Raw genomic sequence first — 25,638 nt, 5'->3', positions numbered from 1 at the left:
TTTTGATGAACATAATTTTTGAAAGTTTCAAGATACGATCATTTTACAATGACAATTTATTCCGATTATAAGAATAATACAATGATAAGACGAATGATTCATTGATTTGCTGTTTTAAAAATATGTAATACTTCTGAAGATAATATTTCTAAATTTCCTTTTACAGTCCGCCATCAAAGTTGTGCGTCGTGCTGATCTTCGTCTATTGTTGCCACCCTGGTGGGATGAGCTCAACGAACTCACGCCCCCGATTAGTGCCGGCAAACGGAAACTGGAACAGGGCAGCGGCAATATTGTCTATCAGAAGGCATCCGGCCTACCTCTCACATTTGTGGCAACGCGTTACGATGGCAAGGTGCCCGCAACAGTGGCTCAGCAGCAGAAACAGGAAGAGTATTATCGCACAACAGCCACCTCACCGTTTCAGAGTGGCAACGCCAATAACCACAGTAATAATGGGGGTCTGTCTGTCGCTGGTCCGCCACCTCCACCGCTGGCGCATGTGGAACATGGTTTGGCATCGAATGGTCAGGCTGGCCTGGCACCAGCGTTGCCAGACATTGTGATCTCGCCGGGCACAAATCGCCATCCCCAGCATCAGCCACAGTCGCAGCACCTGAAAATGCATGTGCCATCGCCGGCGGCGGACGAACTGCAGCGGCGTCAACGATCCTACGATGATTACGACTCTGATGACGAACTGAAGCGTGTGAGCATTGGCTACTCACAGGCTGCCGCCGATGTGGATGCCGAAAAGATGAGCGCCTGCAGCAAGCGCAGCAGCATGCAAAGTCGTGGCAGCACCTCAAGTCTTATCGAACAGAGGCTTACACCCCGATCTCATCCAGCAACTCCAAGGTGAGTTCCATTTTTTTGAATGAGTAGAATTAAAAAATTCATGTTTGGTGTGTGATTTTGTGATTTCTTGAACTACTTATAATAACTTTATTCATTATTCGATATTGAATATGGATCTACGCACTTCAGAGTTGAGATTTAAGATTTCTTTATACGAGAATAAATATTACTTGTAGAATCCACTCAAAAGGTCTATTTTATTCCAGACTCTGCTTTTCTTTTTTGCGTGGTTCAATATTAACCATTTTGTAATCTTCTCCAGGATTGCTTCTTTCTTTCTGAAAACCTCTTTCCCTGCTTTCCCTTTTATGTCCTTTTCTTTTATTTCTCGTTCAATTAAACCATTTCGCATTCCTCTTCGGAATTAGTCCTTTACGGTTTCTTTATTCTTCATCACTTTTTTTGCAATCCGTTTTGTCAGATATATTTAAATAAAGTAATCAAAAGATCTTGGATAGATTACATTAAATAATTGGATAATTTGGAAATTTATTTTGATCATCATAAAGAACATTTCGATTTCTAGACTTATGTCTGTGCAGATTTTTCTGAGAGTTTACTCAATGGTTTATGATCAAAGAGGCACAAACCATAACCTATCATTAAATAATTCATTGATTCCATTTCCAGATCTCAAGCAACCACACCGCATCGTTTCAAGAAGGGTGATATTGTGGAATCGGAAACCGGCGTGCGAAAGAAATACAATGGGAAGCAATGGCGTCGCCTCTGTATGCTGTGCATGAAAGAATCTCAACGCCGTGGCTATTGCTCGAGGCATTTGAATCAGAAGGGCAACAATGCGTTGCCCTCATCGACTGCACCGGGTCGCTTTTTGAGGTAAGTAACATGCCGACATAACCTGGTTTTCCCAGATCGAATGCCTCATTCCATAATTGTCTCCCTTTATTCTCTCTCTCTATCTCTCTCAATATTTTCCCTGCAGCGATAGCCGCTCGAGCAGTAAGACACAAAACGATGAAGATACCTCTCGCGACTCAGAGACTTCGCCCAAACCTCGCGTTACGGGTCGTTATGATCAGGAAGAGACCGATGTAGCTGCCATGTTAGGTAGGTTCTTAGCACTGTCCAATATCCAATGCATTCGCGCCCAGCTCACACTCGCACTCACACCTCTATTGACTTTTTATGACCCGCCATCAAATTCCGCTTAAAACTTATTCATAGTTTTGTGTGATTCATTTCAAGGCTGGCTTTTCCAGCCCATAGTATGTACTGCGCTATACGTGAGAGGATCTCGTCAGAGAAACGTCGCCTTAGCCCTTAAATGAGCGCCAGCTTAGCTGCTAATCTCAGTTCACGCAATTACCAATACACGGTACAGATGCACATACAGATACAGAAGGGCTCTCTGCATGAAGCCGGTATTTTCACGCTCTTCTAGAATGTTGTGGTTTAGGTAAAGATAAGTTTAGCTGCAACGTTATACCCTACAATGCATCAGAATTCTCGACTAATGGAATAAGTTCTTCAAAACTGTTGCCATCTGGAAAATCACATTATGAAAGAACACTTGTAGGGTTATAAGTTTAGAGCAAAACTTACAAATAGTTTGTAACTTAAAGATGTTTTCGAAAACATACCATTTCGGATATTTTAAATATTATAGATTACAAGTACAAAGTCTTACACAAACGAGGTTTCGTTTTTAGAATGATAAAATACTTAACGTTTGCATATTTTTTAACGATTTTAATTCCGATTATAGCTTTTATTTTATTTTGTGTGTTCGAAATTTCATAAGCGAACTATTATTGGTATATTAGTGTTCCCATTCAGATAGATTGACAAACATACTCTATACAATTTTGGTTTAGTCTTAAATTATAAACTTTCTAACCATTCTGTAACTTGTAAGTAAATTTAGATCGATAGGTGGAAATGCATAAACTAATAAAATAATTAATTTATAGATATAATACTTTTCCTCTTTTGGAACGTTAAATTTTATGCTGAGTTTTCAACAATTTCAAAATTTCCTAACATAAATGAACCAAATCCTAGAGCTATACAAATCGATACTGATCCGTATTTTAGAATACGCCTTAGTTAAATGGATTTTTGGAGCTAAAATGTTTAGGAAACAGCAAGTTTTGTATAGAAATAGCATTTCTTTCGATTGCGTTTTTTTACTAAGTAGAGTTTTGATTACTCCTCAATGTTTGTTTTAGGTCTCTTTTTTGATATCACAACATATTTGCTGCATTTGTAGCGCACCTCAGCGACCTGTGTTGCCGGTACTTTCTCACAGTTCGACGATTCAATGCTATTCCAATTCACTATAAAAATGCATATCATAAAATTTTATTGTAACAGCGCCGTCGCCGCCGCCGCCCTGTTTAGAGCGTTCTGGACAGCGCAACGATGCTGCTGTCCATCTCACACACACACAGATGCATACACAGACACCTCGCGACAAAGGTCGTCGTCGCATTTTCTAAGGTAGTGGAGGAGGGCCCGGGGTGTTCTATTGTTTGACGTGTGCGTGCACTCAACTTTCGGGCTATTGTTATGGGCACGGCAGCAGCAACAACAACAACAATAGTGCCTTGCCACTTGAAAGTGTGACCGCAGCGTGATTTACACAGACGCAGCGACGTCGAAGTCGACGCCGACGCACACGCATTCCAATGCACCTGCAAGTGATCATAAGCAGCAACAGCAGCGGTGCGGCGTCAGAGTCGGCGTCAACGTCGCCGCCAGCCACTTGAAATGAACAATGCAGCAGCAGCAATAAAAACAACAACAACAAGAACGGCTGACAACGAAACAAAAGCCGCGCTATGCGTGCGAAGCGCAACAGAATCTTTTTCTTGTTATTTTTCACCCTGCTTTTAATTCTTTCTTTTTTTGTACCTAAACAAAAATGCACTTGAGAGAGCGCGAGCACACACACGTACACGTACGCACACATACATTCTACTAGTGTTGCCAATTTAGCTTTTTTCCCCGCTAGCATTGTAGTTTTAGAAATACCGATTGCGTTAAAATGGTGGACTAGCAGGATTTTTTGAATGTTAGCTTTTTAACAAATCAATCTAGATAAAACTTCTTGGTTATGTTTTTGGTATAAATCTGAACTAACTGACTTTCACGTCATTTCTAATTCTTTAATTTTTGTTCAAGTTTTTAATCGATTAATGGAATCATGACACGCCAAAACCAGTTCAGAGCACTATTTCATGTGGTAGAACATAAATATGTAAACAAATTTGGGGTCACATAATAAATTTGTGCAAATTACTGTGGTGTTTTAAAATCTAAAAGATATTAAACCAAAAACTCAGTTTCTCAATGGCATTATATTTCGTTAGCTTTTTCTAGCTTGTTTCAATTGCTCATTCAATCTAGCTATTTTTAATGCTGATGAAGAATTTACAGCACTGTCTGCTTGCACCTTACGGTGCACCCACACGAGCAAAAGCGCAGGTAAACACACAAGTATGTGAACGGCAAGAGTATCACATTGAGAGAGCGAGATATTTTATGCTGCTCTGCTCTCTCTGCTGCCCATCGCTCAGTTAAAGTTGCTGTTCTTTTGGACATTCTTTTGGACGTCGCACTTTATGTTGAAAACTGTCAAAGACAGACGACGTCGACGACGACGAAAAGAACGACATAAGAAGAAAATCAAGCAAACAAAAACGAATGTGACGACGACAAAAATTTTTGTTCAACATACATAATTAATAATTAATTTAAATTAAAATATAAGTTAATATATAAACGCTCTCTAAATAAAAAGTGAAGTGTGTGCCCAAAGTAATGTTAATCCAGTGTTTTTGGTGTCCGAGAAAAGTGCATCAGCGCCATGAATGCCTTTCAGGATTTTGAGCTGGGCGCAAAATTATACTTACAGTGCTTATGTAATGAAAATAATAATAATAATAATACACAATATGCGTAGCTTGAAACGTATGCTTTAATAATAATTATTGATGTTCCTTTACTATAATTGCTATATAATGTTGCAACGTATGCAGTTTTAAAATTTCAATGCAAGATTCAGGCTGCGCTTAAACATATCAGAGTTTAGTTTAAACAAAATTAATCTAAACTTTATACTCCCTCTCTCTTTTTCTCTCTATGTGTGTGTGCAGTGTCGCTGAGCAGTTCACGCTCGGCCACGCCATCGTATACATCACCTGTTAATCATGCCGGCGCCTCACCTTTAAATCCGCTCGTCCACTCGCCGGTCAATGTGTCCAATCATAGACAAAATTTCTTTACGCCCATTGCCAACAATGCAACGCAGCAGCAACAACAACAACAACAGCAGCAACACCAACCACATGTGGTGGCTGCAGTGGCTTTGGATAGCAAATGGAAAACAGCGCCCAGTCCGATATTGTACAATACTAACAACAATAATAATAATAACGGTGTTGCATATGCGCCACATGTGCTGACTGTAGATGGTGGTGCTGCACCACCGCCTCCACCACCACCTCAAACCACGCCCGTTTCGTTGGTTATGCATGCGCCACCGCCCAGCATACAACAACAACAACAGCAACTACCACAACCACCTGCCGCACATATAAATGCACATCATCATGTGCTGCCCGCGCCAACGCCACCTCATAGCACCGCCAGCGCCACCAGCACCAGTGTGGGTCATGCGACTAGCGTTATACGCATATCGAGCGCAGCGGCACCACCGCTGCAGCATGCCCCACCACCACAACAACAGCAGCAGCAGCAGCAACAACAACATCACCATCAACAAGTGGTTGTTTCTGCGACACCCGGCCACCAAACATTTCATCCTGTAATTGTAGATGCCACACAACTGGCGCCTGTGCCACCCACATTGGTTTCATTGCCGCTGGCCGCTTTACCACCGCCACCACCCAGCACGCCCACAACAACCACCACATCGACAACGCATTCTCTGCCGGACAAGACGCTGCCAAAAAACGGTAAAGGAATTATTTAAATTCGTAACAAAATTTATCAAAATAAAAATAATACCATTTTTTTTTATAAAATGGCAAATTTCGAATGGAATTTTGAAAAAAATAATAATAAACAACAGACAAATGAATATGATTGAGTTACAAGCTTATTTCCTTATCCAATGCAATCAAATTATTAGATGTTACCAAACTATTCTCAATTCAGAAACAAGATTTCAATTTTTGTTTTAAAAGTTTTCATTTGAAACTTGTGGAAGTAAAAACAAAGTAAGGGACGAAAATCACCCATCAAAACATTCTCAATTCCGAAATCAGTTAAGAAATAACACCGAAATTTTTAAGTATCCACTAATATTTTATTTAGATACCGTTTTAATCTTAATGAGAAAATTGAAAAAAAAAATATAAAAAGTTTTACCTCGTGTCGGAATTAAATCGTCAAAAACAAAGTTGATTGATTTTATTCGAAAACAAATCACTGCGCTCTTGAAATTATTCGGAAAATAGACTCTTAAGCGTTAGGCTCTGCAATGAATTGCTTTTAATATAAACTATGTCGTCAATCATATCAAATAATTAATTTTCAACTACTCACTTGCAGGCTACAATGCGGGCAGCTATGTTTGGCATAAAGTGCTGCCGCAAATCCAAATGCCGCCCATAACCAAGACAGCCCTTCTCCCGACCACAACAACCACACCGGTGGCAGGGGCTGCAAATTTAAGCAACTACAGTGTGGCCAGCATGATGCAACAACAACAACAACAGCAGCAGCCGCCGACACAGTCACAATATCAACACCAACATCATCTTCATCAGCAGCAGCAACAGCAGCAGATCAATCACAATAATAACAACAATCACTTGATTGTGCACGCGCCATCGTCATCGCCAAGCATGCCGCTGAACTGCTCCATGAATGATGCAGCCAAAGCTGCCGCAGCGGCGGCAGCAGCAGCAAAGAGTGCAGCAATGCATTCACAGAATCAAGCGACCGATGAGGTCGATGAGCAGCTGGATGATGATGTCTTTGAGGCAACATCCACATCCTCGAGCAGTGCCCAGAAGAAGGCAGCAGCCAAGCGGCTATCCACATACAGCGGTCCCGATTGCAGCAACAACAACAGTTCTCGCAACACCAACAACAGTAATGGCAATATACGGAAGTTAGAGGATTGTCATGACTCTGGCGATGGACCTTCAAATGCGCCCACAACCTCAGCGGCTAAGCGGCGCTCGCAATCTCTGAGCGCATTGCAACAGCAACAGCAGCAGCAACAACAACAACAGCAGCAGCAACAGCAACAAGCAGGAGGAGGGGCAGCTCCAGCAAAAAAGATACGACGACCCATGAATGCCTTCATGATCTTTTCCAAAAAGCATCGCAAAATGGTGCACAAGAAGCATCCGAATCAGGATAATCGCACAGTCAGCAAAATACTCGGCGAATGGTGGTATGCCCTAAAACCAGAAGAGAAGGCGCAATATCATGAACTGGCCAGTTCTGTGAAGGACGCGCACTTTAAAATGCATCCCGAATGGAAATGGTGTTCCAAAGATCGTCGCAAATCCTCCACTTCGGGTGGCAGAACAGCCGCCGGCAATGCTACGAATGCCGCCTCAGATGGCACGCAGCGTCTGGTTTCTGTAGATGGTTCCGATTCGTTGGAACATGATATGTGCCCCTCGACTCCCGGCAGCGGTAGTGGTGGTGGTGGTGCCCACGCTGCAGAACTGCAGGGCGATATTATACCACTAACCATTGACAATTATAACACGGCCTGTGATGACACGCCCACGACCATCAGTCAACGGCATACTAATGTCAAGGCTGAAATGTTGCACTCCGATGAGGACGAGCAAATGGTTATTGTGGAGGATCCCAAGACCACTGGCAGCAACAATAAAGGGAAATTGGACTTGGAATGTCGCGAGCGAGTCAATGATTCGGACATGGATGATGCACCTTACGACTATCGCAAACAGACCCACGAACAGGAACAGGTAATGTAATATAATCACACTTTTTAATATCAATTATTGCAAATTCTTTACGCAAAGTGTAAAATGTCTGTCTGTATGAACGTCAAGAACTTTGAAATCATAACAGCTAGCAGCAACAAACTTGGCATGTATATCTCTCTTATCTATGTACATATATACAAATCCAGTTTATTAAAAATTTTATTTATTTTATGTTATATTCATTGATGAAATTTATTTCTGTGCATCTCTGGCTATGTTCAGAGGAGCTTTCGTTGAAAATCATACCTACATCAATTTGTAGACAACTGATGATATATTTTTTTTATTGAAACCCAAACATAGTCATCTTTTAGACATAGATTTTCGGTACAAACACAATAATGATGATATTGTCCAGTTAATGTTATTTTAAATGTATTACCCCTTCTCCGATATATTTATTATTGTAACGCTCTCCTTTTCTTGCAGCACCAAGCTGAGGAACCGCCTACAAGCTGTTCCAGTGGCTCAAATGGCCAGTCAATGGTTGGGGCCAACAATAATGCTAGCAACTCGGAGCGTGAGGTTACAGTGAAGCCGAAACCGATTAAAGTGCATCCGGGAATTGAGAGCGCTATGCGGCCATATCCACAAATATTTCACCACTACACTAGTCCCAAGAATCCAATCGGTGTAACACCATTCCAACCCACAGGCGAGCAAGCAATAAATTTCAAATGTCACAAAACGAACAATCGAATAATCGAAATTTTTCTTCTCCACTATGCCTCCACAGGTGGCGCTTTCAAGTCCATGCCTATCAGTCCGAAGGGTACGATGGGAAAACTTGATGAGCAGCAGCAACAACAACTGCAACAGCACATCAAACAGGAGGACATCAAACAAGAGCCACCATCGCCATACAAGCTAAATGGTGGTGCCGCGATCAGCGCACCACCACCAGGAAACACTGTGGGCGCCATTTTCACATTCAATGTGCCAACTGCCACGGCTCTAAGCCAAAAGCAATACCATTATCACCCACTGCGTAGTCCCACGGATGTCAGAGGTGAGTTCTGAGTTTGAAAATTCGAAAAATCTCAATTTGAATTATGTTGCTGTTGTGATTAAAGCTGAATGCAATTTGTATAAATAAATATAAAACTTGAATCTCCGTTTGAAAGTAAAGTTCAGCTGGAATCGCAACTGTTTAAATATTATTTTCTCTTTATTTATATTTGTTCGTAAGTTTTTGGTACTTTATTGTTTTACAATAGAAACCTCAAGAATTGGCATTATTTTGAAACCTGATTTGTTGTTGTATGCTATGATTTGTTTATAAATTATTTTATATATATATATATATATATATGTATAGTACTTTTATTGATGTTTGTTACGCAATCAAATTCTCACTCCCCTCAAAACCATTCAACATAACCATAAGACGGCATTATTTCATCTAACAAGCGCTTTATGGCATAACATCTTTCTCTCTATTTCTTTAAATGAACACCCACACGCACACACACACACACATACATAACTTAACGTGTTTATCTGTGAAAAAAAATATGTGTACCTCCTTTCTAACACTCTGAACGACACTGTGAATGAACATTTCTCATGAAACCATTCATCAAACTCATATCATTTTTGTGAAACGAAAATCTCAGACAAGGACACAGAAATTGAAACGAATAGTAACGATAACGACAACGAAACAAATCCGGACAATACTAATGCTCAGGTAAATCGAGAGGATGCTGTGTCCTCCGCCACCCCCTCCTCCAATTCCTCCGATGATGAGGACGAGGACGAACAATTCATGCAAGAGCTTGCAGCGGTGACCGATTTCGATGATATAGCTCAGTATACCATAGCCAAGCCGACGGCAATTTTAGTAAAGACGCCGACCCCGCTAACTGCGGCCACCCCTCCTCCCACAGCTCCGCTGGTTAAGCGTAAACAGTTCACCATCGTGCGGTCTCTAACGCCGCTGCAACACACGAACTCACCGCATCAGCAATTGAAGCATATGCATCAGAGGCGAGTGGAGACGCCGCCGACAGTGATAACACGCGTGCCCACACCTTATGCTCACGAGGAGCAGTCACGCACCTTGACCCCGACACCGACACGCACATCGACGCCAACAACCACCACAATAATAGCCACAGCGACTGCAGTGCCCAGAAATCATTTCACAATCATACGCACCACTCAACACACGACACCACCGCCATTGTTTTTCAAGAAAATACAAAAAGTCACGACAATTGCAGCAGCAACAGCGGCCGCCACATCAGCAACATTGTCCATTGTTACATCAGCAACATCTGCAATATCAACAACAACAAGCACCACAATAACAACAACATCCAACACAACTACTAATGAGCAAGCTAATCAACAACAATTTTCACATAATTTCAACAATGCTGCCCCGAAAATCACAACCACATCATCAACAACAACAACAACAACGCCTATCATACGCAAATTGCTGACCTTGCCCAATGGCGCGCATGTTGCAGATACCGGTGGCAACAACAACAACAACAGCAAGGCCACAGGTCGTGCAGCCATACTCTACGATGCTCTAGTTCTGGACACATTGCATGGCGACGATGACGAGGATGACGATGAAGAGACTAACGATGACGAAGTAACAATGGTTGCCACTTCACAGCAACAGAAATCTATGCAGCAGCAGCAGCAGCAGCAACAACAGCAACCTGCCACCATGTTGCTCATCACTGATGTCAACAGCTATAATCAGCAGCAACAACAGAGTCTGACACAGCAACTTTTGCAGCACAAGCTGTGCAAGCTGAGCAGCAGCAGCAACAGCAGCAACAGCAATGAGCAACAGCTTGTTGCAGCAACAGCAACTGGTGGCAATCATCAGCAAACGCTGACGCCCACATTGCGTCCCCTATCCTTCATAAGCATTAATGCATGCAATAAAATAACCCTGCCTGCCAATGCACGCATATTAACAACAACAACAGCAGCCGGCACGGTGGCAGCAACAACAACAAGTGCAGCATCCACTCTAACTGTGCTCAATGCAACGCCGGCCACGTTGCTTAGCAAAGGTGCAGCAGCAGCAACAACAACAACAAATCAGACTCTAAATAATGCCAATCTTAGTGAGTTAACCATAACAGCCACAACAACAACAGCAGCAGCAGCAACAGCTAAAGCAGCGAAAGTTGTCGGCGGCAAAGATGTTCCTGTCAGCATCAGCAACAACAACAACAACAACAATGGTGGCCAAAGTTCCACCATACTCATGATTAATTCAAATGTAGCCACTGTTGTCAATGCCTCCTCTTCTTGCTCCTCCTCCTCCAACCCTGTAGCTCATCCGGTGCCATCGGTCCCCTCATCACCAGCTGCCGTTAGCTTGGGCCATGCCGCCAACATAGCCACGCCACCGGCATCGGCACCAGCGCAAATTCTGGGCGCCACAGGTGTGGGTTCCGCCTGGGTCATGGGTAATCCGGTAAGTCCCTAAACGCTGAACCAAGTGATTTATTCTTACATTTTTATTATACAAGTAGTAAATCATATATCTTACATTGAATATTTTATTAAATATTAATCAATAATACGTATTCAAATGTAATGAAGTCTGTTGGTAGATGTAGATGATCGGTGCGGATCCTACAAAAGAAGCAGACTTTCCACTATACAAAAAAAAAACCCCCCTAATTCTTTGATCAATAAATTCGTAAAAGGGGATATTTCTTATAGATAGAGATTATTTTTAAGAAACCATTTACCACCACTTACAAAAAATGATCATACTTATACTCATACTCTTTTTTTAAGTCTTGCAATTATAAAAGGCTTGTAGTTTTTATTCTATTTGAAAAAAAAGGGAACTACTTATTTTCTATTAATAATTTCTGGAAATGGTTGAAGTACTAGACCTTTTTTCCACAAGTGCTCGTCAGATAATATAACCTTACTTTTCCTTTGCTTTATACCATTGTTCAGCTATTTAGTACCTTGTTTGATATATAAATATAAATGTCCTACACAATCAAAACTTGAAAGCTTGTTTGTATCTTTGGCTCTCTAATTTTGAAGCGGTCCCGAATCAACTCCAACAGTCTTAAAATTTAGGAAAACAACCTTCTTTGGGAGATATGTATATTTCGAATCAGTCTGTAACCTTGGTTTTGAGTTCCCCATTTTAAAACTTATAATTCTTGTAGAATCGGCAAAAATTTAACTCCATAACAACTTAAATACTTTTGGCGATATGATACCGAACCGGGTTTGAACCACTTCGAGATCAGTTGGGAACTAGAAAAATATTTAATTGCACACCACCATTATAAGATACACTACTCAATTGTATTCGTTCTATTTATATATGATTCGGAACTTTTTTTAAGCTATTTTCGAACCGGCTTTTACAATATATATTGAATAGAACATGATGGGTAGACAGTTAGGTAGATATATGTATACATACATGTATAGATAAAAGTTTGACTTGCATTTAGAATAATTATTTATATCTAATAATTGATTTGTTTACAGTTCGCTTTGCTCTCACGCCCCCATCAGCCCAGCACACCCATTGACCACCTGCAGCTGGATCCGTTCAAGACTGGTGCTTACATATTCCAAAAGCACAATGGCCAACCCATGCAGGCCTTGGGTGTGCAGGGACCACCACCACCGGCATCGCAACCGACCATAATGCTGCACAACTATACGACGTCGCATAACGAACCGAATTCGCCATCATACAAGTCAATGCCATCCACACCCAAATCGGCCACATATCATCACAATCCGCCCGATTCGGCTGGCAAGCGTAGCTCTGACGGTGGCAATTCCTCCTCCAACTATGGCGCCGATGATGATGTCGATGCAGAGGGCCAACAATTTGTGTTGGCCCCGACACCAGCCCAATTGGGTCGAGCACCCCTGCAAAGGCGCAAGAATTTGTGTAAGTAATACCATGGATCTATTTCAGAGGGGAAATTCAATCATTTCCATCTACTATTTACAGCTCAAAGCAAGTCAGACAACAATATGGGCAATGCCTTCAACAACAACGGTCACAATCATGGCGCTGGGGGTGCCAACAATATGTCAACGAGCTCCACCAATGGAAATTTAATCATGGCTGACGCCTCATCGCCCATAATCGGCCATGTCAATACCAATCTGAGTTCGGCTCTGCCCACGCCCACTTCCTCGACCACCACGCCCAACAGCGACGAACAACTGCCGCTAACGCCAAACGCCGGAAGCAATGGCAGCAACAGCAACTCCAATCCAAGTCAGCCCAAGTCCCCGCTGAAAAGCGCAGCGGCAGCGACGGCAGCCGCGCACAAAAAGAAGAACGATGAAATGAATAAGTGAGTGAATAGGGAAATCCTGTAAAGAGCTGTTCCTTTTCCAGCAACAGATCATTCCCAGAAATAAGTTATTGTGAACTTGAGAACTCCCTTTTTCCGAGTATAGTATAACCGAAATATTCACAGTTTTTTAAAACTTACTTTCCAACATTACCATATTTTGAAAATATTTAATTGAATCTTTATATATTTATTTGTACAGCGTGCTGAAACAGGTGGACTTTGAGAAGAAATACAAGGCGCTGCCGCAATTTAAACCTGAGGACTGTCAATCGCCCAGCGCCATTGCCGTGCCATCATCGCCTCGTGTCTATGGAACCAATTATCGCAAGAAGAATACGGTGCCACAGACGACGGTGCCAAAGATCAGTAAGTTATAAGCATTACACATAACATATAGACCTGTTGGTAATGTCGCTTTATTCCATTAAAAAGCAGTGAGCGAAGATGACTCCATTGATGAGCCCGCCTCGGCACCGCCCACAACAACACAACGTTTCTTTGGGCCGGATTTCAATAATGAGCTGCGAGGTAAGCAACATTTATTTTAAAATAATTTATACAACTATTAAAGCATTTAGTGTCCGATTACATAGAACTGGAAAGTACGGACCAGACAGGTCGTTCACCACGTACACCCAAAACGCCGCTGCAGAGCGCACGCTCCGATGCCAGTGAGAAGGGACATCGCAAAGTACTGGAGGCGCGACGAAATTTGGTTATGCAATTGTTCAATGAGCATGGCATGTTTCCATCCGCACAGGCGACCATTGCCTTTCAGGTAATGGGAAGGGAAGACATAAATTCTGATTTCTGAACTCAGATTCGTATAATCTACCAAGAAGTTTTTGAAAAGTGAATACTAATTTAGTTAATTGTATCAGAGAACTTCTTATAAGTTAAGAAATAGTTTAGAAAATCCAACAATTTGAGTGCGAATTTATGCACTTGGTCCCTAAAATGAGGGAAAATATTGGAGTAATTCGAGATTTCAATCAATAGAAATTTCTATATTTTTATAATACTTACTCCACATAAAATGAGGGAAAATATTTAAGTGATTTGGAGTTTCAAGCAATTTTGATTTATAAGTAGAAATTTGTGTATTTTTAAAATAGTTAGTCCACATATTAATTTCTTACGCATTTATGCACTTGGTCCCTAAAATAGGGGAAAATATTTGAGTTATTTAAGGTTTCAATAAATTCTCGATTTATAAATAGTAATTTCTATATTTTTGTAATACTTAGTCCAAATATTAAACATTTTCTTATGCATTTATGCACTTGGTCCCTAAAATGATGGAAAATATTTAAGAATTTTGATGGTTAATTTTTACAGAAATAATTTTTTTTTAATCTTGTATTGAAAAGAGCACACCTATTGTATTCTTTTCTTTTGAAAGTTGATTTTAAGCATGTAGCATCAGCTTCCTAGCTTTTTTTTGCCAAAATAGCTTTTAGGTGTATATTCTAGAGATATAGCTGATCATAAAATATTAATGGAATTCCTTCTGCCATTCCCACATTCTCCACAGACCAAGCACATAGATGTCTTTCCACGCAAACAGGATCTGCAGCTGAAGATACGTGAGGTGCGTCAGAAGGCTTTGGGTCAGCCGGGCTTTACGCCCCATTCGGCCGGTCCCAATACGCCCTCCGATTCGAACTCCTCCTCGACCACGCTGAGCGTTGGCAGTGCCAGCCTGAACACAAATGCTGTGCCCCATACTGCAGGTGCGACTCCTTTATTGTGTTATTTGTATTTTGATTTATTTTCATTTCCATTCCCGTATTTTCTTCATTGGGGAAAAACATTCTCAATAGATGCTTTTCAATATTACTACACAGCAGGTATGCACTCCCAGGCATTGGCGGCGGAACAATGCATGCTGCAGGCCCAGAGAACTGGCGATGTCGAGGCCAAATATAAGTGAGTTTCAGCAACAACAACAACGACTAAAACAACAACAACAAAAAGAAGGAGTAACCGAATCAGAACCAGAAACAAGAAACAAGAAAAAGCAGTCGTCTAAACGCTGCAACTGACAAATTACTTAAAGGAAATTGTTCAAAAAAAATTAAATTAAATTTTTAAACAAAAATTTTGCAGCAGTGCGCACACACACAGACACACACATACATACAAACACACACACACACAGATGCAAACAAAGAGGCATGCATGAAATGCATGCTAAAACAAAATAGTTTAAATTTAAATAATAAATAAACATTTAATTACAATAGGCATACAGCAACAATAATAACAAAAGGCGTAGGCATTGAATTTATTAAGCAGCTTAAAATATGAACATTGAAAAATACAATTAAATTAAACTTAAAACTAAACAAACACACACAGAACTTGAAGCACATTATGAAGTACGCTACGTTGTAAAATGGAAAGAAAAAACCTACAAACCTAACAGAAGATGGAAAAATTGTATAATCATAAACGCTTAGTTATTAATTTACAGGCAAGCAACACTAAAGTTGAAACATAAAATTAATAATAATAACAATAGCGCTTAAGCTTAAAACATAAATTGCACATTTATTTCTGAAGTGTAGCACAAGAATTGTAAAAAAAAAGTAAACAAAAACAGGAACAACAAACATAACAACATGGATTCATTAAAACTTAAGCTGAAATGAGAAATTCTAGTAGCTTGTATTGTAAATTAAGTAATCAATACACACAAACACACATACATACATACATACACACACAGTGAGATACACACACTCCTGCATGTTGAAATGCTTTTTAAAATGTTTCTTATTTTAAATTGTAAATTTTGCCTTGCTTTTAAACAAATGTTGTCTAATTAAGTATAAATTATATATAAATATATATTCGATTTAAGCTTACTAGCCTGTTTTTTAAATTGTTTACACAAAATAAAACGAAATTTTTATTCAATTGGCAATTAATTCATTGATTGATTTGAAAAGAAAAACATAACAAGTAACGATTATGAACCACGTTTTGAATACAGTTCTGTCTTCCACTGTTGCTGCAATATTTGAAATATTGATAATTTTTCAAACTAAAAACTGTTAATTGCATTACTTTAGTTCGTTAATTTAATTTAATTTTATTTAGCGTGTGTGACTGCACTGAATTTTTAATTGTGTCTTAGCTTGTTATTTTTAAAACCTTACCGTGTAACATAATTTAAGAAGAAGCTTTAAACAAAATATCTATCAAGACGTTAAATACATGTCTCTTAGGCTGCATTTTTTAAGTGAGTTTTGTTTAACAATTAACGGGCTTTGTAAATTGTAAACAGCCACCTAGGGCTGAAACAGGCTTTCTTGAAGTTTTATTTGGCATAATTAAAAAAATAAAATAATCATAAAATCAACAGCTTTTTAAAATTCTTCTGCTGCTTCCTCTTTGAGTCACAAAATGCTGTCGATCCCATAAATTCTGTTGCGTTCGCAAATAATTGTTAAGAATATTTTCAATCTTCACTCACAACACACGCAAACAAACAACACACAACAACAAACGCGAATTAAGCAATACAATATGCAACCATAAACAATTAAATTAAATGTTTAAAGTAACAATAATTTGAAGGACAACAACAATTAGCAATTAGCATGTTTCAAGATGGTTTGTCAGAGCCCGCACAGTAATTTATAGGAAAATAAATTGAAACAGCTTCCATTTAAATGATAATCATTAAATACAAATAATGGGATATATATTTATACACACATATGTAGTATGCATATATACGCATAAACAAATTAGTCGCTCCAACTTAATTACGTATGTACTATGTATGTTTAGTTATGGCAAGCAACCAACTCAAACGCCCATCATTTGCATAATTTTTTTAGTTATTAATCGTGAAATTTAACACACATTTATAGCAGCACTTAGTCTTTATGTTTAATTAATTTTAATTTGTAATTAGCTCTTATGTTGCTTAAATATAATTTGTAGTTTCTTAATTCAATTATGTTTATGATTTAGTGAACAAAACGAAAACGAAATTTTATAAAATAAAACAACGTCAAATTTTTTAGAATGTTACAAAAATATTAAATAAAAAAACCAAGTTTTTCAAACAAGCAAATGGCGTCTAATACCCAGGCATGCGAAATAAACAGCTGGTACATGGGCACTATTTATTTATTGATTTACAGTTACAAGAAAACCCCAATAAATCAGCTCCAGTTTCTTTTGTTTCGTTGCAATTAATGGAATGGAAAATACACAGTTTTCATATAAATGTTGGGCCCGTTTCCCCCATTTGGAGTTCGAAATTAACTTATACATCGCAAGGAATCTTGGGCCCAGCTTTACATATGGGTTTCAAAAGTAGTGTCATTTACTTGGAATTATCCTTGCAATCAAATTTTTGTTGATGTGCGAGAATATAGCTTTCAATATACTCTGCTGAAATTATTATTATTCATTTTGAGCCGATCCGAGACTTGCACGTATATTGAATAAATTAATATGTACAAGTATAACCAAATTTATATTCAATTTACACCCATTGTTAACCCGATAGTTTCTGGGGATTATCTGGTGATGTCTTCGGTGCATATAGTATTTAAGAATCAAGGCATTAATACTTGTAGCTCTCGGTCCGAATTACAAAGTACATGTTTTGTGCGGTTCAATGATCAGATGACCGTGGTTATATTATTTGGTTCGTAAAATTCAAATGATAATCAGGGAACCCTTTGAATTACAAATAATATAGGTAGCTTAAACATCTTTAGTTCTTATAATATATTCAAAAAATGACTCTCTTCTCTCAAAGGTTACGCACTTTTCGCAAATAAGAGTCGAAATACTTTCCAAATTATTCAGAAATGTTATCGATTTCAAATGGCGTTTGTTCCAATGGAAATCTTTAGGAAAAAATAAATCGAATAACGTTGGCTTAAAACACTTTAATGTTTGTGCCAGCTATATATTTCGCATAACTCCTTATTCCCTTAAATAACAAATCAAGGCAAAATTTGAACTTGGCATGCTGGATTGCTAAAAAAATAGCGATCACTGGAGCAGTGAAAAAGAAGCTTCACTAGATTTTCCGAATTTAATTGGATGATATCGATAATGGCATCGATTATTCAATACACAGTATTTAAAGATACTTTGAATAAGTGAACGTTACGTTCTTCTACTTTGAATAAGTGAACGTTACGGTCAGACAGGCAAACAATTTGCCCACAAGCTTGTGTTCTTTCTCTGGTAGACCTTAAAAGTCAGTTCCAGAAGATTTTTGTATCAGAACTTTTATAAATTTGTGTGCAGACTTTTTGTCTGTCTGACTGCCGCTAGATAATGTAAGTAATGCGTTACTTTTAAGTAGTGTTGCCATCTATAATTCTGCTTACTGCAGAGCTGCCAACTAAAAAAAGAAACTGTACTTTTAATTGAAGAGTGTTAAAAACCTTTCATTTGGTTTCAAGTTCTGTCGCCATTATTTACAAATTTTTCTTTGATTACCCTTTCTTTTTCTCTTAACAAACAAAAGCGATCTTGTGCCAATAAAAACAAAACACAAAGTGAATATTGCATGACAAGAAAAATAATAATAAAAATACGTAAAAATAAAGCAACAAAAAAGTAGTGAATTTATAGACCCAACCCTTGAAACCTTGAAGTAAAATTGATCGTCAAACCTTCAACTCTGTCGACATATACAAAAAATTTGTCAATTAAACAAAGTGCAAGGCAACAACAAGACACAGGCACAACCAAATACATCTATACAGTAAATCGTATACAAAACTTTGGCAACAAAACTCTTTCGATTCAACAAAATTGTGAGAAAATAAACAACAACAAAAAAATGAAAAATGGAAAAACAAGAAAACTTTGGCAATTACATATGAACGCGAGCAAAGCAACAAACTCAGTCAGCAACAAAAACAAACAAACAAACAAACAAAAAACGGCGTTTCGGATACAAAATTCTAAAATTCAGGTACTAAACAAACAGATAGAGTTGTAAAATGTTGAAAACAAAACAATTTTTCGGAATACTCTTAATAAGAAAAAACAATATTTAGCTATTTATACAAAAACATAAAACAAAAAACAGAATATCGAATAAATATATGTAAGCCATATATATTTTTCCAACCAAGCAAAAAAAAAAAAACAAACCAAAATACATACTACATATACTGTATTTTAAAAGGCTTTTAAAAAGATGTAGAGAATGGAAAAATCGTCTTAAAAAAGAAACAAACACAAAAAATGAAAGTGTCAGTTTTTATGGTTTTTTATTCGCACAAGTAGTTTGTTTTTTACAAAATGCAAGTGAGAAACATTTTTAGTGAATAAAACAAGAGAAATGTAATAAAAAATACAATATTCATATACATATGTATGCAGAGAGGGACTGTTCAGGTGTCGAAAATATTTGACAATGACAAATGTTCGAACGGATTCATAGAAAATTAGAAAACACATTTGTAAGATTGTGAGAATTATATTTTGATAATACTTATTTGTAGATGGTATGGAAGGTGTTAGGGCTATATAAGTATTTTTTGTTAAAATTTAAATTAATATTGTTAAATAATTATTATTGTTGAAGGGGTGTACTTGAAAGTTTAAAAGCCAAAAGGTAGAACACGCACGCCCACCTGTTCTTTCACGCGTCAGTCCGTCCGTATGAACACCAAGAACTTTTAAGGTATAAAAGCTAGAGAGACCTATCTTGGTATGTAGACTTGTCTCATCAATATGCAGACTAAGTTTATAACAAACATACACACATATGTAAAGTACCATTATTTTATATAGCTGCCATAGGGACGATCTCATAAATAATATCAGCTTTAGTGCGATCACTTTTTTGTTTGTAAATATATATTTTTTATAGTACCTCATGATTTAAATCGGCTGAAGTTTCATTTAAATCGAATTACTATATAGCTATATAGGAGGAGGGTTATCAGAGAGTATTTAGTGGTTTTTACTCGTTTTTTTCTATAGCAGTTAAAAATTTTTGGACTGTTTTTTTCAAATATATAAAGGGTGCCTTTTAGAAGATCTTTTTTTCCAAGCAACGAATTACACATTTTTGGAAATGAATTCTAAAATTATTGTTAATATTATTGGTTCGGGATCTTAAAATATTCGGAATATTCAAAATATATTTTACTCCAAGCATTATCATTCCGTCTAATATGGCATTTACTCGTACTTATATGAAAGATGTTTCCATCTTAAAAATGTAGTCCTTTATATTTTAAAAATTATCATCACTATTAGCTGGTTGTTCTTTAATTTTGCAATTATCTTCGAACCAAAATATCTGCTCATTTTCACTTGCTTTTCTGAAACCTAAGAAAACTTATTAAGGTAATGCTTTATATTTCCAAAATTATCATCACTATTAGGGGGTGATGTCTTTGTTCAATTCTGCAAATTTTTTTTTTTTTTCTTTTGTTTTTAATTCGGCAAATATGTTCTCATTTCGGAAAATAGTTTTATATCCGAGACTTAAGAACGCAATCCCACTAATTTCCTTTATAGTTTATTTGAAATCTTTTTAGGAAGCCAAGTCAGGAATGTCTATTGGACTATGGACTATGATTCTATTCTTCTTTCAATTCAATCGAACATTTGTCATTTTCAAGACTCTTTTTGTATATATTTGAACTTTCCGCAGCATTTGGTCCAACATTTTGGGCTCTTTGATTGAAAAATAAATTGTAGCGGCAATCTTTTATGAATAGAGTTTAAAGTTACCCAGCGTTGTTTGCGGTTTGTTTAGTTAATTGTTGAAAACAAATATATAGTACGTATGCATTATACGATTTATATTACATGTATGTATTATTAAGCACGATTCTAAAGTCAAAGCAACCAAAAAGGTTCTGTGCAAGTAGTGAAAATTTTAGGTATTCCTTACGACCTTTTTATTTTGCAATTGACCTGAACGCTTTGTAAAAAGTAAAATAAAGTCTATAAAAATTAGATGAAAATCAATGCGGGGAGATATCGGAAACCCTTTTTGTGAAATTAACTATTAAGCAGTTATTGTGAGCGTATTTTTAAGCAACAACAACAACAACAACAAACAAACAAATTACAAATATTACGTACATACTTATATATAAATATATTAGCATTAAAGCATTTAATATCTGATGCATATGTGTGCTGGCCGTTCCATTTTTTCGCAATGAGTAACAATTTGTTAAAGTTTAAGGCAAACTACTTATAGAAGATTTGCTGGCAACAAACAGTCATTTGACAACACTGCACAGGGTAGCCTCGTCGTTTCAAAGAACTAACGGTGCACACACACACACACACACACATACACACATACAAGCAACCATATATATCTAGATATATATATGTATATGTATACATACATAAAACCAGGTTTATATATATACAAAAACACACACAATATATAACGATAAATTTACTGAATAAAGTGAAAAATATTCATACATAATAACTCTATTCTCTTCTCTATTTTTTTGGAGTGGGGAAAATGTGCTCACAGCGCGTGCAGCGAGCAGTAGTGTTGCCAACTTTTTAGAAGGAAAAAAAACTGTTTTACTTTTTTTGTAAATGAGCCGAACATCTCGAAATTTTTCCGTATATTCTTCCGGCATGAATGTAAAATAAGGTGAAAAAATAACAATGATAAAGCTGTCACATTTCCACTTTTGTTAGCAAGATTGCAAAAAGCGGCAAAAAAGCTCAATGCATTTTTAATTTGATTTCAGATTTAACGGGAAATGTGATCAGTAACCAAATGTTGAATGATTTCTTTTGCAGCAAAGGATATTAAATACATTAAATAATAATTACCATTAACTTAATTTTTAGCCTTTTGAGGTGCAATGATATTGTGAAAATTCTCAGCAATAGCTGGCCTTTTTTAAAGGCACAGTGGAACCAGTTACTATCGACTTGGCTGCGATAGAAACTCTCTCGATAGAGAAAGGCAATAATACAGACATACAGAGATACGAATACCCATTTTATTCCCAATGTAGACTCAGTAATCTAACTTCTTGGTGCAAAATTGTATTCTAAATCGAAATCCGCTTTAAAACTGCAAATTATTGCAAGAAAAATCTACCTTAGCCTTACAAATTAATGGAAAAAATACCCTTGAAGGCCGATGACTACAAAGTTCTTTCATAATCTTTTCTTGTTAAACGAATATTTTGAAATATAATTTGATTTACAAAATATAGCTTAGCAAAACAATTTTATCTCAGCCCAGTAGTTCCATTTGATTGGAAAACAATATGCTTTCCGAAACTTATGTTGGACTCTGTTTTTGTAACACAACTTTCCAAACAAGTTTCAAATATAAAATTTTTGGCTGCAGTTTTTTTAAAAAATCCTCAAAAAAACTGCTTGTTTGCGGCACACAATGTTCATTTTATTATATTTTTGAGATTTTTGCTTAAAACGGTTGTAAATAAATGCATTCATAGGAATGCATGCATAGGAATTCATAGGACTAATACTGATTAGTAGGAACTATTTCCAAATGATCCTATTTAGGCAGCTTCTCCCTTCACCTCCGCTGGCACCTCAACCTCCAAGAGACCACGAACCGAACTCAAAATGCTAATATCGGCGCAGTTTTTAAAGTTCTCCTGATCGCCACAGCCCAGAGCGCCAGTTCCATCCGCACACACGCCCCAATTGTTGCCTGCAGGGAAAATTAAATTTCGATTTAGCAGAGTAGTTACAACTCGGGAATCCTTCGCACTTACCAGTTGTGTAGGTCCAGCGTAAGACGCAATGTTGGCAGACCAAGCCGGCGGGCAGTCGTAGCTGCAAATTGATCTCTCCTAGTGTGGTGCCCAAATAATATTGATCGCTGCCATCGGAAAATTTGAGACGATTCTGGTCGAAGCATTGCTCCGATTCGCGCCCATAGACATCCAAGTTGCACAAATGGAAGCTGAAGAAGCCCAAATGGTTGGCTGTGATGCGCACAATGACGTCCGCAGAACTGGAGCTTATGTAGCTCTTGACTATAACACCCTGGCCGTATTTTCCGCCCAGCTCGTTGGGTCGGGGCTGTGCCAAACTAAAGTCGTCTCCACAAAGACCGCAACGGCCGCCATTCTCAGTTTGTTTCTGTTTGGGAGTTGAAATGTCAGGGATTTATAATTTCTTGATCTTCAGATACATTTCTTAAAATGAATCTAAAGTGTTATTTTCAGTAATAAGATTGATTTAAAACTGATTTCAAACTTTATTTCTGGCCGCTTAAAGTTCTACTAGAAGGATTAGGACTACAATTACACGTAGATTCTTGATTATATGATTTTTAATCCGTAATAGAAAGATAAATAAAAATAAATTTCCGATCAATTTCAATTCTGTTAAAATGTTCGATATTTTAGCTTTCAAAATAGTGTTTCGTTCAATGAAGATAAGATCTTTAAAAAAAGGTCTTTATTAATCGTAATCTCTTCAGCAATTTTAAACTTAATTTTTGATTATTTCGAATTGTCAGAGTTACAAACAAATACGAAATATAAGCATAAGCCGCTCATTCTTAGTAAAAAAAAGGAGATAATTAACTTTATTTTTGAATGTTTAAAATAGTTTTGATACATTGGAAGCTTCGGGTCTTGTAATATAGATTATAATAATTCTGATTTGATGTTGAAAAAGAGAATTGAAGCTGTTGATCTTGAAGAAAACTATTTCAATCTGATCTTAGGCTTCATTTGAATACTTCTCAAGTGTAAATAGTGATTCTTTAAAGAAATGAATGCATTCTTGATCTTCGAGAAATATAGAACCGATATAGAACCGAACATAAACTTCATTTCTTGAAGCATAGATTCCTAAAAAATTTTTTAAATTTAAAATAAAATAAAAAAACAAGAAAAGATGATTTTGATTTTGTCATAAAAATGTCAATAATTAGTTCTTGATCTTCAAGAAAACGATTTAGAACCACGCTTATTCTTCATTTCTGATAAGTTTAAGTTCTTTAAAATAAAATAGATGAACGAAAACAATTGCCAATAGAATTTACGCTTTAAATAAAGATCGAAATTATTTCATTTCTGATCTTCACGAAAAAATTTTAGAACAGTTCCCAAAATTAGTTTGGAATTAAGTTCAAGTTCTGGAAAAAACATTTACCCAAAAACCACCGCAATACAGTCCATTGTCATCGTAGTTGGCGGGTGCAGAGCCATCGTATCGCCAACGGCTCGAGCGACCGACTGGATACAGGAGTATGCCATGGGCATCGATCTCTCCGAGACAATACATCCATACAATCAGCAAAGTAATACCGAACCAGCACTTCATATTTCTTGATTTTGCATTCACTTCTTAGTCTCTTCACTTTCACTTTTATTCTGACTTGCATTACCCATGGGGGTTGCCTTATATAGTATCGGCACATTGATGGCCTTATCGGACTGTATATTTTTATGGGAGATCTTGGATTTTATTCGCATTTGGCCCAAATTGTTGCTATCGTTGCGCTGTTTGTTTTGGTTTCAGTTGTTGTTATCAGTGCGCTCTATCGTATAAGTTTTTATGTTTATAGAGGTGGAATGTTTTTTGAAGATCATAATGTCTTTCGAGTGGATCGCGCCGATCATAACAAGTTGGTGAGACTGCTAATGGGTGAGTCAGGAAAGTAAGAGAGAAATGTTTTCAACCATATTCTTAATAATTGATAATGTCTGGAATTTTACGCATTAATTCAATGACATTTGATTAGGGTAATGGTTATAAATATCGTATGTGGGTGAAACGTAAAAACCTTGATCAGATATGGGTAATTCAATAAAAACCTTTTTATGTGCCGTTCTTGCAGAAAATTTGACAAATTTGCAAAACAACGAACGCTTTAAAGTTTAATGACATTGATGCTTGCTGATATGAGAAATCTACAAAGAATCTGGTCCTCTTCCAAGAATTAGTTCATAATTTTCGCTATAAAAGAAATAAATACAGAATATGGGAAATTTGAAATTTGAATTTGAAAGCCGAAATTAAATGCCTTTTAAAAGTTAACTAGAAAGGGAATTGTAAATAAATAATGGAAAGCGCGAGGTATTATTTATAGATCAATGCGCAAAATCTATGTAGGCTTGTTCTTAGAATCTAACAAACGAATGACTTATGAAGGAATTTGAAATTAAATATAACAAAGTACTTTGAGCCAGAAAAAAAGGTAATTAAATACTGAAGAATAAAGATGTTCTCTCCATGGATTTATATTCCATCTATTTATACAGTACAGGTCCTGATATTCAAGTTTTAAATTCGAAATATACCTTTTAAGTTCTAAATCTTAAAAAAGAATAGATTTGAAAAGATTCCTAACTTAATTTCCATTCGTCTTATGTTCCTTGGAAATGTGTCAGACCTTAGAACTTGAAATTACAATTTTTAGTTTAAAAAAGCCCCATACTTCATGGGGTTTCAGAAATAAGGACGACGCTTGAGAAGAGAAGATGAACTGAAGAGTT

The 25,638-nt window shown here is 37.3% G+C and overlaps 2 protein-coding genes across 11 annotated transcripts in view; one reads left to right on the top strand and one right to left on the bottom strand.

Annotated features, from left to right (window-relative positions):
- The window catches only part of LOC115624331 (putative transcription factor capicua), a 70,019-nt gene extending 53,993 nt beyond the window's left edge, over positions 1-16,026 (top strand). For 2 of the 10 annotated variants that reach the window (XM_030518960.1, XM_030518959.1), the window contains exons 5-19: positions 167-858; positions 1,489-1,698; positions 1,805-1,929; positions 4,980-5,801; positions 6,400-7,802; positions 8,253-8,478; positions 8,560-8,832; positions 11,132-11,274; positions 12,324-12,738; positions 12,802-13,153; positions 13,356-13,522; positions 13,589-13,684; positions 13,735-13,934; positions 14,691-14,889; positions 14,980-16,026. In XM_030518960.1, the coding sequence (XP_030374820.1) occupies positions 167-858; positions 1,489-1,698; positions 1,805-1,929; positions 4,980-5,801; positions 6,400-7,802; positions 8,253-8,478; positions 8,560-8,832; positions 11,132-11,274; positions 12,324-12,738; positions 12,802-13,153; positions 13,356-13,522; positions 13,589-13,684; positions 13,735-13,934; positions 14,691-14,889; positions 14,980-15,089 (5,433 nt within the window). In that variant the 3' untranslated portion in view covers positions 15,090-16,026. Of the gene's footprint in view, positions 1-166; positions 859-1,488; positions 1,699-1,804; positions 1,930-4,606; positions 4,746-4,979; positions 5,802-6,399; positions 7,803-8,252; positions 8,479-8,559; positions 8,833-11,131; positions 11,275-12,323; positions 12,739-12,801; positions 13,154-13,355; positions 13,523-13,588; positions 13,685-13,734; positions 13,935-14,690; positions 14,890-14,979 lie in introns of those variants that run through there. The other 8 variants (XM_030518963.1, XM_030518961.1, XM_030518962.1 and 5 more) reach the window with 8 other exon arrangements.
- A 6,522-nt stretch (positions 16,027-22,548) lies between these two features.
- On the bottom strand, positions 22,549-24,463 carry LOC115623782. The gene is made up of 3 exons (XM_030518323.1): positions 24,293-24,463; positions 22,900-23,269; positions 22,549-22,835 (listed from the first exon to the last, which is right to left on the bottom strand). Exons 1-3 carry the CDS (start codon positions 24,461-24,463, stop codon positions 22,681-22,683), a joined length of 696 nt encoding a protein of 231 aa, XP_030374183.1. The 3' UTR covers positions 22,549-22,680.
- Between the last annotated feature and the right edge of the window lie 1,175 nt (positions 24,464-25,638).

This window comes from Scaptodrosophila lebanonensis, unplaced genomic scaffold (genome assembly GCF_003285725.1).
Source record: "Scaptodrosophila lebanonensis strain 11010-0011.00,11010-0021.00 unplaced genomic scaffold, SlebRS2 tig00000053-arrow-pilon, whole genome shotgun sequence".
Classification (NCBI taxonomy): Eukaryota; Metazoa; Arthropoda; class Insecta; order Diptera; family Drosophilidae; genus Scaptodrosophila; species Scaptodrosophila lebanonensis.
This window is presented reverse-complemented; position numbering and strand designations above follow the sequence as displayed.